We start from the raw sequence: 16729 nt of genomic DNA on the forward strand, positions 1-16729 counted from the left end.
CCCCCTCTCAGGTAAAACTCGTATATATCTTGCGTCAAAGGCTGTGAACATACCTGGCCTAAAACATTTCCACACACACACACACACACACACACACATTCATATATACAACTATTTTCATTTCCTCTCAGATTTGTGTATAATATTTACTACTGAAAAAGAACTGTCAAAATCCGCTGCATTATAAGAGGGGGACTCCGTTTGTGGATGTTAAGAGAAAGGAAAGGGAAGGAAAGAGAAACGAGGGAAGCAAATGGAAGGGAGAAATGGGACAGGAAGGGACAGGGGGTAGAGATGGAAGAGTAACGTAGGGATGGTAAGAGAAAAGGAGGGAAGAGAGAAAAGGGACAGGAAAGGATGGGGGATAGGAAGAGAGAAGGAAGGGTAGGGATGGAAAAGAGAAGAGGGAAGAGAGGGATGCAGATGGAAGGGAGAAATGGGACAGGAAAGGATAGGGGACAGGAAGAGAAGGAAAGGGAAGGGTAGAAAAAGAGAACAGAAGAAAGGGAAGCAGATGAAAGGCAGAAATGGGACAGGAAAGGATAGGGGATAGGAAGAGAAGGAAGGGAAGGGAAGGGATGGAAAGGAGAAAATGAGAAGGATGAAAATAAGGGAAACTGTTTAGGATACGAAAGAGTTAACAATAGATATGAAAAAGCCGAAACATGAAGAATGATCACAAAAAAAACCGAAATGAAGGCTTTTTTTTATTATTGTTTCCTTTTTTTGTGCCCTTGAGCTGTCTCCTTTGCTGTAAAAAAAAAAAAAAAAAACATAAATAAAGCAAAACGAAAAAAAAAAGTAGAGAATATGAAAAGAATTGGTTCCGGCAAAACACGGAGAAAACCGACAAACAATAACGAAGAATAAAAAAAATAAAAAAAGCACACGGCCGCGGGTTTCAAAGTTTGGACATATGTATTCTGTGACCTTTGATACCAATATATATTTTTCCTTTATTGTGCTTTTTCTTTCCCTTCCAATTTGTCCCCATAGAGATTGTTCCCGGCAGGTCAGCCACGCTCTTCTCACTATTATCGCCCCTTATCGCCCTGGACACCCTTATTGCTCGACTCCTTTGCCTTACTTATCGCTCTTATCTCCCTTATTTTCCTTATCGCCCATGAGTTTTTTTTTTATCGCCCCCAGTTATTTTCTTTGCATTTCCATTACTTTCCTTTTTTCCATTTCTTTCCTTTTCCTTCCATTCCGTTTGCAGTTCTTTCCTTTTCCTTCCCTTCATCCAGTTTCTTTCCAATTTGCCTCGAATCTGAAAGCAAGGACTCATGTGTTTTAATCTCTCTCTCTCTCTCTCTCTCTCTCTCTCTCTCTCTCTCTCTCTCTCTCTCTCTCCCGTCTTTCCGTTCGTTTCGTTAATTCTAAAACATAAAAGTCAAAGAAATGGTTCACGCTGACATCGTTGAGATAGATAAAGAAATAGATAGATAGATAGACAGATAAATATAGATAAAGGTATGGAGGTAAACGCTTTAATTAGTTTATCGTTGCTAGCCAGGTGTATAGAGGTGAGGAGGGAGGGAGGAAGGGAAGGAAGGGAGGGAGGGAGGGGAGGTAAACAAAAGCCTTATGGGGAGATGAGAAATGATAGGGGAGGCAGGACACCCCTTTCAGTACTCCCCCTCTCTCCCCCATTTCCTTTCATGTTCTCCTCCCCTTTCCATTCTTAATATTCTACTTTTTCTCCTTTTTCCTTTTTTTTCCTGATTTCATACACTTCTCCCCTTTCCCATTATTAGTTTTCTCCCCTTTCTAATTTTCCCTTTTTTTATACCTTTCTCCCCTTTCTCATTCTTTGTTTTCCTCCCTTTTCTCATTTTCCCTTTTTTTTCCTGATTTCATACACTTCTCCCCTTTCCCATTCTTTGTTTTCCCCCTTTTCTAATTTTCCCTTTTTTTCCCTTATTTCATACCCTTTTCCTCTTTTCATTCTTAATTTTCTCCCTTTTCTATTTTTTTCCTTATTTCATACCCTTTTCCCCTTTCCCATTCTTTGTTTTTTCCCAATTCTCCATTTTCCCTTTTTTTCCCTGATTTCATACACTTCTCCCCTTTCCCATTCTAAGTTTTCTCCCCTTTCTCCATTTTCCCTTCATTTTCCTTATTTCCCCTTGCATTTATATTTATTTTCATTCACTCTTTCCTCTTCATATATTCTCCATGACCTTCTTTCTTTCCCTTTTTCATCGTATTTTTTTCTATCTCTCTTTCTTTCTCTTCCTCTCCTCCCTTCTACTTTAATTTCTCTTACATTTTTCCTGAACCATCAAACCTTTCCCGCCTCGACCATACACACACACACACACACACACACACACACACACACACACACACACACGTACATATCAATAATCTCAACCAACAGACTGACAGATAGATAGATAGATAGATAGATAGATAGACAGATCACAACAAGGAAAAAAAAAAAAACATATCAACAACAAAAAAGAAAGAGAGAGAGAAAAAAATGTATTGGCACTACAATTGTTCTCTCACCGTGATTGTTTTTTTTTCCTTTTTATTTTTGTTCCCTCGGTGACGTCATGACTTAAGAATGACGTCAGAGGCTTTGTGACGCCATGAAGCCTCGCTCCCACACAGTTAAAGGGACGAGGAGTGTATGGAGGAGGAGGAGGAGGAGGAGGAGGAGGAGGAAGATGATGATGATGATGATGATGATGATGATGATGATGATGATGAGGAGGAGGAGGAGGAGGAAGATGATGATGATTATGATAAGGAGGAGGAGGAGGAGGAGGAGGAGGAGGAGGAGGAAGATGATGATGATGATTATGATAAGGAGGAGGAGGAGGAGGAATTGGAAAAGAAAAAAAATAAGAACAAGAATTAGAAGAAGAAGAAGAGGAAAAAGAAGAAGAAGAAGAGGAAAAAGAAGAAGAAGAAGAAGAGGAAAAAGAAGAAGAAGAAGAAGAAGAAGAAGAAGGAAGAAGAAGAAACGTAGGAAAATAATCAAGAAGAGGAGGAAGAGGAGGAGGAGGAGGAGGAGGAGGAGGAGGAGGAGGAGGAAGAGAAGGAAGTTGAACCGTCTCTATACAGTAAGAGCAAAGTGATTTAGACTCATTTGAATTTATATTGAGGAAGTTGTTTATTCTCTCTCTCTCTCTCTCTCTCTCTCTCTCTCTCTCTCTCTCTCTCTCTCTCTCTCTCTCTCTCCTTTAAAAGCCACGCCAGGTCAACAGGTAAAGGTAAAAATGAAAATATATCTGTCCTATGATTTTTTTGGGGGAAGGGGAGGGAAGGGAAGGGTAGGGAGGAAGGAGGGCAGGAGGTGGGGAGGGACAGGAAGGGGCAGGAGGTGAGTGGGGGATGGACAGAGGGGTGGGGATTGGGGGTGAGGGGCTGAGAGAGGAGGAAGGAAGGAAAATTAATAAAGAGGACCATTAGAGGAAGTGGAGGAAGAGGAGGAGGAGGAGGAGGAGGGGGTCGGGGAGGAGGAAGGAATGAAAATTAATAAAGAGGAAAATTAGAGGAAGAGAAGGAAGGAAGAGGAGGAGGAGGAGGGGGCAGAGGGGGTGGGGAGAGGGAGGGAAGGAAGGAAAATGAATGAAGATGAAAAACAGAGGAGGAGGAGTAAGGAGGAGGAGGAGGAGGAGGAGGAGGAGGAGGAGGAGGGGGAGGAGGAGGAGGAGGAGGAGGAGGAGGAGGAGGAGGAGGAGGAGGAGGGGGTCAGTGAGGAGGGAAGATGTACTGAGGAGAGTATGATTTGATTTTCTGTTTTCCTTTTTATAAACTACTACGACAGGACACGCGAGGGAGCAAAAAATAATAAATAAAATAAAATAAAATAAATAAATAAAATGTGAGTGAATAACATCAAAGCCTGAGACCGTATTTCTTTTAGTGGCGTTTTCCTTTGTAAAAAAAAAAAAAAAAAAAAAAAAAAAAAAGACAAACTGCAAAGCGGAAAAATAGCTCATACTTTTTTTTTGTTATTTTTCTTCTCGTTAAAAAAAAATAGAAACGGCAAAAAAAAATGGTTCAATTCAACGTGTATTATTTTTTTTTACTTTTTCTTCTCAAGTTTTGAATCTTATAAATCTGATATATAAAAAACGAAATTGGTCGTATGTCTCTCTCTCTCTCTCTCTCTCTCTCTCTCTCTCTCTCTCTCTCTCTCTGTGTGTGTGTGTGTGTGTGTGTGTGTGTGTGTGTGTGTGTAAAAGTTTATATATACAAAAACAACACAAAAACAACATATATTCGCTTTTATCTCCGGTTCAGAATCCAATTTTGAAATATAAACATGATAGGTTGGACAGTCACATATTTTTGGTGTGTGTGTGTGTGTGTGTGTGTGTGTGTGTGTGTGTGTGTGTGTGTGTATGTATGTATTTGTCTGTCTGTCTGTATGGATGGATGGAAGAATGTATTTGTGTGTAAGTGTGTGTGTGTGTGTGTGTTTGTATCGATGGAATGAAGGATTTGTGGATGTATGTTAGTATGTATGCATATGTGTGTGTGTGTGTGTGTGTGTGTGTGTGTGAGAGAGAGAGAGAAGGCGGTCGCGTGCAAGGCTCCCACCCAGTAACTCCACTTCGCCTCCCAAACAAACAGCGAGAAGGGTAATTTCACGCCGATAACCTTTACCGAAACCAGGACGCGAGGGTCTTCTTTGGCGTGTCAGGGTCGACTGAGGGAAAGAGGGGCAAGGGCGGAGGTTTAATAGGTGACGTGTTACTCCTGCAGTGCCCCTGGCGATAGAAAGAGGGAGGAAAAAGAGAAGAGAAGAGAGATACCAGTGAGTTTTTAAAGTGAAAGGATAGAGAAGAGAAGGAAATAAGAGAGGGAAAGACACGAGAAGAGGAAGGCAGGGAGAAAAGAGGGAGAGGTAAGGAAGGGAGGAGAGAAGAGAGGGGAACGAGAGGAAAGGGAAGGAGGGAGGAGAGATAGGGAGAGGAAGGGGAACGTGAGTGAAAGAACGGAGAGAGTGAAAGGATGAATTACTTAATACAAATCCTTAAGTAACTTATTGACGTTTAAGTAAAAATATAACCAAAAAATTACACGTCTATCGGAAGGTGTTCAGAGGTATTCAGTTAGTCAGTCATTCAGTCAGTTAACCATTCAGTCAGTCAAGTCGATTACCAGTTAGTCAGTCAGTCAGTTAAGCATTCAGTCAGTCAAGTCGATTACCAGTTAGTCAGTCAGTCAGTTAAGCATTCAGTCAGTCAAGTCGATTACCAGTTAGTCAGTCAGTCAGTCAGTTAAGCATTCAGTCAGTCAAGTCGATTAGTCAGTCAAGGGTTACCACGAACACTACCACCACCAACAGGTACTGGAGTGGAAGGAGGATCAGTCAGTCAGTCAGTCAATCAGTGAATCACTCAACCAATCAGTCAGTCGGTTAGTTAAGGCAGATGAGTTAGCGGCGAGGCATACCAGGCTAAATGACAACGAACTAGTCAGTCAATCAGTCAAGTCAGTCAGTCAGTCAGTCAGTCAGTCAAAGTCAAGTCGTGGGAGAAAGAAAACCGAGGGAAGGCCAAGTTGAGGGGAACAGGGAAGAGTCACTCAGTTAGTCAGTCAGTTTGGCAAAGTTGAGTTAGGGAAGGCAGGAGAGGAAAGAGAGGGTGGCCGCGTTGAAGGTGGTAAGGGGGGGGGGGGATGGACAAGGAAGGGAGGGTGACCAGGATGAAGAAAGGGTGAGGCAGGAAGGAGGAAGGGAAGGGTAAAAGGCTGAAGGAAAGGAAGGGAGGGAGGAGGAAGGAGGAAGGGAAGGGGGAAAGGCTGAGGGAAAGGAAGGGAGAGAGGAGGGACAAGGAAGGGATGGTAAAAGGCTGAGGGAAAGGAAGGGAGGGAGGAGGGAGGAGGAAGGGAAGGGTGGTTAGGCTGAGGAAAGAAAGAATGGAGGGAGAACAGGAAGGAGAGGGCGGCCAATCTGAGAGAAAGAGGGAAAAAGGGAGGAAAAGGGGAATGGGGGAAGGAAAGGAAAGGGAGGAAGGGGGACAGGAAAGGGAGGAAAGGGGAGGACAGGAAAGGGAAACGAACCATGCTGAAGAAAAGAAGAATGAGGGGAGGAAAGGGAAAGGAGGAAGGGAGACAGGAAAGGGAGGATGGTTAATATGAAGACGGGAGAAGAAGGGAGAACAGGAAAGGAAGAGGAAGCATGCTGAAGAAAAGTGATTAAGGGAGGACAAAGGAGGGAATGGGAGAAGAAAATGGAAAGGGAGGAAGGGAGACAGGAAAGGAAGGATAGCTAAAATGAAGACGGGAGAAGAGGGGAGGTCAGGAAAGGAAGAGGAAGCATGCTGAAGAAAAGTGATTAAGGGAGGACAAAGGGGGGAATGGGGGTGAGGAAAAGGGAGAGAGGAAAGGACAGGTAAGGAGGAGAGTCATTCACATTCTTCCTCCTCCGCCGCCCAGCGTGTTGTCCCCCAAAAGATTTCTCGCCGCGGCCAAACTTTCCGGCAAAAATTTTCATACTCTGAGGGGGAAACTTGGACGCTTTGTGACGCTTTTTGGGTGAGGGGAAGAAAATAGAGCGAATATGTATGTGGACTTGATTTGCTTATTCCTACGACTTGAACTCTTTCATGAGACACTTCTCCTCTCCTCCCGAAATTGACCTCTTTTTCGGCCACCTCTTTGGATTCTTTGTAGGAGCAGCGAGTAGCGGGATTTTTTATTTATTATTGTTTCCTTTTTTTGTGCCCTTAAGCTGTCTCCCTTGTTGTAAAAAAATAAAAATAAAAATTCGAGTATTCATTTATCCGTTAATGAGGAAGAACGCGATGGAAACTTTTTAATGAATGGGAGAAATAGAAAAAAATATTGAAGTAGAACTATATTTTATTTTCACTTTGAGAAGGATAATTATTCCTTTTGTTAATTATTTATTTACGACAAAGGAGTCAGTTCAAAGGCATAAAAAAAAAGCCCGCTAATCACTGTTTGATATTAATACTTAAGAAGGGAATATTTATGAAGTAATGACACACACACACACACACACACACACACACACACTACCACAAACACAACCTCTCGCAACACAAAGACCAACAAACACACAGCTGTCACGCCAAAAGGATTAACACACCCACTACAACGGAACAGAGTCAGCACATTACCTGGCAACACACCTGCCAGCTCACCTGTGTAATCCAATTTATATGGTCAATAAAAGTCATTGACCCAAATAACACAACAGCTGATATGACCGACCTACTTAGCCAAACCTTACCTGATGAACCTAAACTAATCTTACCTAACCTGACCGTACCTGCGAATATACCAACTGATATTTTCGTCCTACATAATCGAGCCTTACCTGATGATCCTAAACTAATCTCACCTAACCTGATCGTACCTGTGAATATATCGAGTCAATGATTCAGGTAACATAATAGCTGATATGATCGTCCTACATAATCAAGTCTTACCTGGTTAACCTAAACTAATCTACCCTAACCTGACCCTACCTGAGAATGTACCAATAGTCAATGATTCAGGTAACACAACAGCTGATATGATCGTCCTACCTAACCTAACCTAACCTTACCTAATTGACCTAAACTAATAAAACCTAACCTGACCCTACCTGGCAACACAAGTCATTGATACAGGTAACACAACAACCAACATGCTTGCCCTATCTAACCAACCCTTACCTGTCCTAACCTTACCTAATTGATCTAGACTAATCAAACCTAATCTTACCTGTCGATAAACGAAGTCACTGATCTAGGTTACTCAACAGTTGATATGCTTGACCTTCCTAAACCTTATCTTACCTGTACTAACCTGACCTAATCAACGTAAACTGACCTAATCTAACCCAAGCTTACTTTACCGTCTACACCAAGTCCAGGTAAGATAGCACCTGACACATTCGCCCTATCTAACCCAACCTTACCTGTCCTAACCTGACCTAATTGACCTAAACTGACCTGACCTTACCTAATCCTCTAGACCTCTAGCTTCATTCACTTTCCCTACTCCACCTCCTCCACGTCTACCACCACCCAAACTTTCTCCACTGCACTTCTCCTCCCATCCATTCTCCCCCTTCCACTTCCCTCCTCCACCACCACCCAACCCAAAAAAGACAAAAAAAGACAAAACAAAGCGAGGGAGTAATTACCGAGACGTCCCCCTTTCGTAAATTAGTCAGGTTCAAATTAATCGCGAAAAAAGAGACCATTACGCGCTCGCTCAAATGGAAGTATTATGCAAGTGGCTTAATGCGAAACAGCTCCTAATGGAAAGTCTTAAATCTTGGCACGGAGGCGGCGGGCAGGCAGGCAGACGGGCGGAGAGAGAGAGAGAGAGAGAGAGAGAGAGCGGGCTGGGGGTTGGGGGGGGCGATGTTAGTAGGCCAATGGGATGTGATTGGACGGAATGGGATGTGATTCTACGTCTACTACTACTACTACTACTACTACTACTACTACTACTACTACTACTACTACTACTGCTACTACTACTACTACGAAAAGGGTGATAGTGATGACAATGCAGGTGTGTTTGTGTGTTTGTGTATTGTGACTCCGTGTAATTCTTCTCCTCTCTCTCTCTCTCTCTCTCTCTCTCTCTCTCTCTCTCTCTCTCTCTCTCTCTCTCTCTCTCTCTCTCTCTCTCTGTCTCTCTCTCTCGACCTCTGCGCCCTGTGGCTCACAATAGCACAGCCTCGGGTCATGTGTACCTGGAGGGGCTCTGAATCCTTGTCAATGCTCCTATGGGGAATCTAAGAGGACTTCCTGAACTTATGAAACCCGGGAACCTTTAACCTAAACCTCTTATAACCGCCTTACTTTTAATCTGAACCTTTTTAAACCCCTAACCTATAATCTGAACCTCTTAAAACCCTCTAACTTATTACATGAACCTTTTAACCTCCACTAATTTATGATCTAAACCACATAACTCCACAGTATTTTACTCTGAGCCTTTTATCACCTCTTACACATACTCCAAAACTCCTAAACTCCGTAACCTTTATTCTGCGCCTTTTAAAATGCCAAACTTCTAATCTGTACTTCCTAAGCATTTAAAATCTAAAACTAATATCTTAAAACTTCGACTTTCTAATTATAATGAACTCGAAGCTCTTTGTCAACACCATTCTATAGATTCCAGTGCTTAGAATCTCTTTGCCTTATTTCTTCACCTGTTCCGTTTCCTCACCTGCTCAGCGAAATGAAGAGAGATGAGATTCAAGATTCAAATGAACAGAAAATAAAGTTGGAGAGCAGGACGCAGAGTAGGCAAGCATCCAGCCGAGAAATTGCTCACGAAGGAGTATTAGCAGCTGAAGCCATGCAGTTGATTATATAAATGTATAACTATAAGGTTTGTGTGCTTAAATACATCACCTTCCATCACTGCAGTCACTCACGCGGAGATGATTAAGATACATAAAAAATACATTGGTCCAGAAGCCCCATCCCACGCCCTCCTCGGTAACACAGGTGCATATTCTAAAACTATTTTCTAAGGCCACAGAGACTATTAACCTGGTTTTCATGGGTGACTTTTTCAGTTCAGGGCGCAGAAGTCGATTAAGACGGTCCAAAAATATACACTGGTCCAGAACCCCTCACTCCTCGGTAACACTGGTCCATATTCTAAAACGTACAGGGCTTCAAGTAAGACTATTTTCTAAGGCCACAGAGACTATTAACCTGGTTTTCATGGGTGACTTTCTCAGTTCAGGGCGCAGAAGGCGTGTAAAACTATCACTGACCTCACAAAACGGTACATGAAAAGCCAAGCAAATTCCACGAGGGGATTATCAAACAGGCGAAGTGGGTGATATAAGCTTCAGAATACGAGCTGACTGACTCCTATATAACTCCAACCTCGTTTCATGCAAGCAGTCAGTTCCCGCAGCTATGGCAAAGGGCCGGGGCTTACGGGTTTGTTTAGTGTACGGTGACTAACGTACATTCGAATTAGACTGTGGAAAAAATATACTTAGATTTGTAATATAGAAAAGAATGAAGAAAAATGGAAGGAAGAAGGGAAGAATAAGAGAAACCCAGTTAAAAATGAAAAGAAATGAGAAAAGAGGAGGAGGAGAGGAAAATTTGGTAATAGAGAGGAAGTACGAGAGGAGGAGAGCAGAGCCTAAACAGAAAGGAAGCAAAAAATAAAAAAAGGGAGAAGGAAGGAGTGAAGGAAAATAAGAAAATGTGAAAGCAAAAATAATGAAAAGATGTAAAAAAGGAGGAAAAGCGAAATCGAGAAAAAAAGGAGGAAAAATGAAAGCTATAAAAAAAGGAAAGGCACAGAAAAGTTTGCAAAAAAATCCTTTTTTCTCTCTCTCTCTCTCTCTCTCTCTCTCTCTCTCTCTCTCTCTCCATCCTTTGTGTTGTGCATGGAGTAACAAGGTTCCTTTTTGAACTGAAACAAACCAAAATAAATCTGTTCTTCCCTTCGTGCTTCACGAAGAGCCCGTCACTGGGCGCCTCAGCGGGCGGCGTTCCGCTTCTTTACTGTTCTTCCAGACAATCGGCGTTCACTGTCCTTTATGCCTCCTTAGTGATATTCTGAACCTTCATCCTCCTCGCTGCCCTCTTCCTGTTGCTCACGCCTGCGGCTGCCGCCACCCGGACGGGGCTTGTTCGCAGCCCGTTGTTGGGTCAGGCCGCCGGAGCGGGGCGTGGCCGCATGCCGTCCCTGCGTCTGGCCGCCTGGCGGGCCATCCACCGGAGTATCGTTGCCGGGGTCACGAGGAGTCACCGCGGTCGTCCCGAGCAGCGCCTCGAGCTCCTGGATCAGCGCCTCGAAGGTCGGCGACCCGGCGGGCCCCGGGTTCATGGCGGCGTGCACCCAGGCTCTGACGGGGGCGAGGGATGCGGCGTGGTCGAGGCCTCCATGCAGGGCCAGCGAGGTCTCAATGGTGTAGGCCAGGTTGTAGGTGTCGAAGTCATTCTCCTCAGGACCCGAGATGAGCTCCGCCTCCTTCTCCATGTTCGTCGGGCACGCGTCCATGGGCCCGGCCATGCCCAGGTCTATCAGTGTGGCCTCTGGGCCTCGACTGCCTACGCGCACGCACACGTTGTCGCCCTTCACGTCGTTGTGGGAGTAGCGTTCCCCGGCCATGCCCTGCAGCGTGCGCGTGACTTGCAGGACGACGCTCAGCAGCGCCGGCAGGCCGGGAGCTGTCTGGAAATAACTGTCAGCCGTCATTCCTGCGTAGCGAGTCACCAGCTGACGCCTCCTGACGCAGACCCCGACCAGCCGCTGCACGCCGGCCACGCCCTGCAGCCTCTGCAGGATGGACGCCTCGTCCACTAGGTCGTCAAAACCTTCATTAAAGTAGCTCTTGATGACCAGCTCCTCGCCGCTGTGAGGGTCCCGCACCCTGCAGCAGGAACCGAAGCCCCCGCAGCCCAGATCCTTGGGAGCCGCGCCGCTCAGCCGCTCCACCTCGCGCTCGTCCAGGAGAGGGACGGAGGCCTCCCGCAGGAGACTCGCTGCGCTGCTCTCCTCGGCAGAATACTGTTGCTGCCTTACTCCCGCGGCGCTCCTCGCGTCCAGCAATAGGCAACACACTGGTCCCTGCTCTTCCTCTTCAGCTGAAGGGCGCTGCCGCTGTTTCTTTACAGGCCGCGGCGAGCACTCCTCGTCTGGTGCCGGCCTCTTGGCGGCTTCCTTCGTATCACGGTCTCCTTGCTGTTCGGGGACACACACTTGCTGCTCGGCGGCGCCGCGGCCAGCGGGGGACAAGCGTTGCTCGACGCCGCATCGCCGGCGGGTCTCCAACACTTGACTTTCTTCATCCGGCACCGACAAAAGCCTTTTCTTGGCCGCCTTCTTTGGTGCGGCCACTTCCTCTCGCCTCTCAGTGTCCTTCGTACTTCCTTCTGGTTTCACATCAACGCTATCACTCAAATACTTCCTTTTCTTCGCTACAAGAGACTTTTCCTCTTCTGCCAGAGACAGGAACTTCCTCTTGGTGGGTTTGTTCTCGGCGCCCGAGGCGCGGACAGGTGTGGTGGTGGGTGGTGCTAACTCTTCTTTACGCTTTGGAGGATCCATTTCGTAAAGTGATACAAGGCTATGGTGCCCGCGCAGACACCTTACCTCGGTTTGGTGTTGATGTTTTCGGGTAGCCTGGAGTTGACACAGCAGGGCGCCGAGTCTAGAGCTGGTGGGGACGACGCCGCCGTCACTCAAATACTTCCTCTTCTTCACTACGACAGAAGGCTGTTCCTCCGCGTACAGGCAGAGAGACTTCCCCTTGGCGGGTTTGATCTTCTCGGTGCCCAGGGCGCGGATACACGTCGTGGCGGGTGATGATAACTGCACTTGATGCTCTCGAGGATCCATTTGGTAATCTGATACAAGTACCTGGTGCTCGCAGACACCTTACATCGGTTTGGCGGTGGACATTTTAGGGAGCTTGGAGTTGGCACAGCAAGGGGGCGAGTCTAGAGCTAGAGGAAGTGACTTACCCATGACGCAACACAGGAAGATATTGGGGTCTGAAGACTCATAGTACGGCACGTATATGATTGTAGGGATCCATATCCAGGCTTCAGGCTTCTTACAGAGAAAACTTTAAAGGGATAACTATAACATGTGACAAATGTGACGCCAGTAAAAGGTCTCTCTCTCTCTCTCTCTCTCTCTCTCTCTCTCTCTCTCTCTCTATCTCTATCTCTCTCTCTCGCCTTTAATTTTATCTCTTTTCTATCATCCTCTTTTATTCTCCTTCGACCTCTGCGCCCTGTGGCTCACAATATCACAGCCTCGGGTCGCGTGTATACCTGTTGGGGTTTTGAATCCTTGTCAATGCTCCTATGGGAGATCTAAGAGGACTTCCTGAACTTATGAAACCCAGGAACCTTTAACCTAAACCTCTTATAACCGCCTTACTTTTAATCTGAACCTTTTAAAACCCCTAACATATAATCTGAGCCTCTTAAAACCCTCTAACTTATTACATGAACCTTTTAACCTCCACTAATTTATGATCTAAACCACATAACTCCACAATATTTTACTCTGAGCCTTTTATCACCTCTTACATATACTCCAAAACTCCTAAACTCCGTAACCTTTATTCTGCGCCTTTTAAAATACCAAACTTCTAATCTGTACTTATTAAGCATTTAAAATCTAAAACTAATATCTTAAAACTTCGACTTTCTAATTATAATGAACTCGAAGCTCCTTGTCAACACCTTTCTATAGATTCCAGTGCTTAGAATCTCTTTGCCTTATTTCTTCACCTGTTTCGTTTCCTCACCTGCTCAGCGAAATGAAGAGATGAGATTCAAGATTCAAATGAACAGAAAATAAAGTTGGAGAGCAGGACGCAGACTAGGCAAGCATCCAGCCGATAAATTGCTAAGGACAGAGTATTAGCAGCTGAAGCCATGCAGTTGATTATATAAATGTATGACTATAAGGTTTGTGTGCTTAAATACATCACCTTCCATCACTGCAGTCACTCACGCGGAGAGGATTAAGATACATAAAAAATACATTGGTCCAGAAGCCCCATCCCAGTCCCTCCTCGGTAACACTGGTCCATATTTTAAAACGTATGGGGCTTCAAGTAAGACTATTTTCTAAGGCCACAGAGAAGATTAACCTGGTTTTCATGGGTGACTTTCATTTTAGGGCGCAGAAGTCGATTAAGACGGTCCAAAATATACACTGGTCCAGAACCCCTCACTCCTCGGTAACACTGGTCCATATTCTAAAACGTATAGGGCTTCAAGTAAGACTATTTTCTAAGGCCACAGAGAAGATTAACCTGGTTTTCATGGGTGACTTTTTCAGTTCAGGGCGCAGAAGTCGATTAAGACGGTCCAAAAATATACACTGGTCCAGAAGCCCCTCCCCCCTCACTCCTCGGTAACACTGGTCCATATTCTAAAACGTATAGGGCTTCAAGTAAGACTATTTTCTAAGGCCACAGAGAAGATTAACCTGGTTTTCATGGGTGACTTTCATTTTAGGGCGCAGAAGTCGATTAAGACGGTCCAAAAATATACATTGGTCCAGAAGCCCCTCCCCCCTCACTCCTCGGTAACACTGGTCCATATTCTAAAACGTATAGGGCTTCAAGTAAGACTATTTTCTAAGCCCACAGAGACTATTAACCTGGTTTTCATGGGTGACTTTTTCAGTTCAGGGCGCAGAAGGCGTGTAAAACTATCACTGACCTCACAAAACGGTACATGAAAAGCCAAGCAAATTCCACGAGGGGATTATCAAACAGGCGAAGTGGGTGATATAAGCTTCAGAATACGAGCTGACTGACTCCTATATAACTCCAACCTCGTTTCATGCAAGCAGTCAGTTCCCGTAGCTATGGCAAAGGGCCGGGGCTTACGGGTTTGTTTAGTGTACGGTGACTAACGTACATTCGAATTAGACTGTGGAAAAAATATACTTAGATTTGTAATATAGGAAAAAATGAAGAAAAATGGAAGGAAGAAGGGAAGAATAAGAGAAACCTAGTTAAAAATGAAAAGAAATGAGAAAAGAGGAGGAGGAGAGGAAAACTTGGTGATAGAGAGGAAGTACGAGAGGAGGAGAGCAGAGCCTAAACAGAAAGGAAGCAAAAAATAAAAAAGGGAGAAGGAAGGAGTGAAGGAAAATAAGAAAATGTGAAAGCAAAAATAATGAAAAGATGTAAGAAAGGAGGAAAAGCGAAATCGAGAAAAAAAGGAGGAAAAATGAAAGCTATAAAAAAAGGAAAGGCACAGAAAAGTTTGCAAAAAATTCCTTTTCTCTCTCTCTCTCTCTCTCTCTCTCTCTCTCTGTCCTTCTCTAAATCCTTTGTGTTGTGCATGCAGTAACAAGGTTCCTTTTTGAACTGAAACAAACCAAAATAAATCTGTTCTTCCCTTCGTGCTTCACGAAGAGTCCGTCACTGGGCGCCTCAGCGGGCGGCGTTCCGCTTCTTTACTGTTCTTCCAGACACTCGGCGTTCACTGTCCTTTATGCCTCCTTAGTGATATTCTGAACCTTCATCCTCCTCGTTGCCCTCTTCCTGTTGCTCACGCCTGCGGCTGCCGCCACCCGGACGGGGCTTGTTCGCAGCCCGTTGTTGGGTCAGGCCGCCGGAGCGGGGCGTGGCCGCATGCCGTCCCTGCGTCTGGCCGCCTGGCGGGCCATCCACCGGAGTATCGTTGCCGGGGTCACGAGGAGTCGCCGCGGTCGTCCCGAGCAGCGCCTCGAGCTCCTGGATCAGCGCCTCGAAGGTCGGCGACCCGGCGGGCCCCGGGTTCATGGCGGCGTGCACCCAGGCTCTGACGGGGGCGAGGGAGGCGGCGTGGTCGAGGCCTCCATGCAGGGCCAGCGAGGTCTCAATGGTGTAGGCCAGGTTGTAGGTGTCAAAGTCATTCTCCTCAGGACCCGAGAAGGGCTCCGCCTCCTCCTCCATGTTCGTCGGGCACGCGTCCACGGGCCCGGCCATGCCCAGGTCTATCAGCGTGGCCTCTGGGCCTCGACTGCCCACGCGCACGCACACGTTGTCGCCCTTCACGTCGTTGTGGGAGTAGCCTTGCCCGGCCACGCCCTGCAGCGTGCGCGTGACTTGCAGGACGACGCTCAGCAGCGCCGGCAGGTCGGGAGCTGTCTGGAAATAACTGTCAGCCGTCATTCCTGCGTAGCGAGTCACCAGCTGACGCCTCCTGACGCAGACCCCGACCAGCCGCTGCACGCCGGCCACGCCCTGCAGCCTCTGCAGGATGGACGCCTCGTCCACTAGGTCGTCAAAGCCTTCATTAAAGTAGCTCTTGATGACCAGCTCCTCGCCGCTGTGAGGGTCTCGCACCCTGCAGCAGGAACCGAAGCCCCCGCTGCCCAGATCCTTGGGAGCCGCGCCGCTCAGCCGCTCCACCTCGCGTTCGTCCAAGAGAGGGACGGAGGCCTCCCGCAGGAGACTCGCTGCGCTGCTCTCCTCGGCAGAATACTGTTGCTGCCTTACTCCCGCGGCGCTCCTCGCGTCCAGCAATAGGCAACACACTGGTCCCTGCTCTTCCTCTTCAGCTGAAGGCCGCTGCCGCTGTTTCTTTACAGGCCGCGGCGAGCACTCCTCGTCTGGTGCCGGCCTCTTGGCGGCTTCCCTCGTATCACGGTCTCCTTGCTGTTCGGGGACACACACTTGCTGCTCGGCGGCGCCGCGGCCAGCGGGGGACAAGCGTTGCGTGACGCCGCATCGCCGGCGGGTCTCCAACACTTGACTTTCTTCATCCGGCACCGACAAAAGCCTTTTCTTGGCCGCCTTCTTTGGTGCGGCCACTTCCTCTCGCCTCTCAGTGTCCTTCGTACTTCCTTCTGGTTTCACATCAACGCTATCACTCAAATACTTCCTTTTCTTCGCTACAAGAGACTTTTCCTCTTCTGCCAGAGACAGGAACTTCCTCTTGGTGGGTTTGTTCTCGGCGCTCGAGGCGCGGACAGGTGTGGTGGTGGGTGGTGCTAACTCTTCTTTACGCTTTGGAGGATCCATTTCGTAAAGTGATACAAGGCTTTGGTGCCCGCGCAGACACCTTACCTCGGTTTGGTGTTGATGTTTTCGGGTAGCCTGGAGTTGACACAGCAGGGCGCCGAGTCTAGAGCTGGTGGGGACGACGCCGCCGTCACTCAAATACTTCCTCTTCTTCACTACGACAGAAGGCTTTTCCTCCGCGTACAGGCAGAGAGACTTCCCCTTGGCGGGTTTGATCTTCTCGGTGCCCAGGGCGCGGATACACGTCGTGGCGGGTGATGATAACTGCAC

General features: G+C 46.8%; 1 protein-coding gene across 1 annotated transcript; it reads right to left on the bottom strand.

Annotated features, from left to right (window-relative positions):
- Nucleotides 1–10338: 10338 nt before the first annotated feature.
- On the bottom strand, nt 10339–16459 carry LOC126983118 (uncharacterized). Its single transcript, XM_050835615.1, has 2 exons — nt 15848–16459; nt 10339–11412 (listed from the first exon to the last, which is right to left on the bottom strand). Exons 1-2 carry the CDS (start codon nt 16457–16459, stop codon nt 10519–10521), a joined length of 1506 nt encoding a protein of 501 aa, XP_050691572.1. The 3' UTR covers nt 10339–10518.
- Between the last annotated feature and the right edge of the window lie 270 nt (nt 16460–16729).

This window comes from Eriocheir sinensis, chromosome 53, assembly GCF_024679095.1.
Source record: "Eriocheir sinensis breed Jianghai 21 chromosome 53, ASM2467909v1, whole genome shotgun sequence".
NCBI lineage: Eukaryota > Metazoa > Arthropoda > Malacostraca > Decapoda > Varunidae > Eriocheir > Eriocheir sinensis.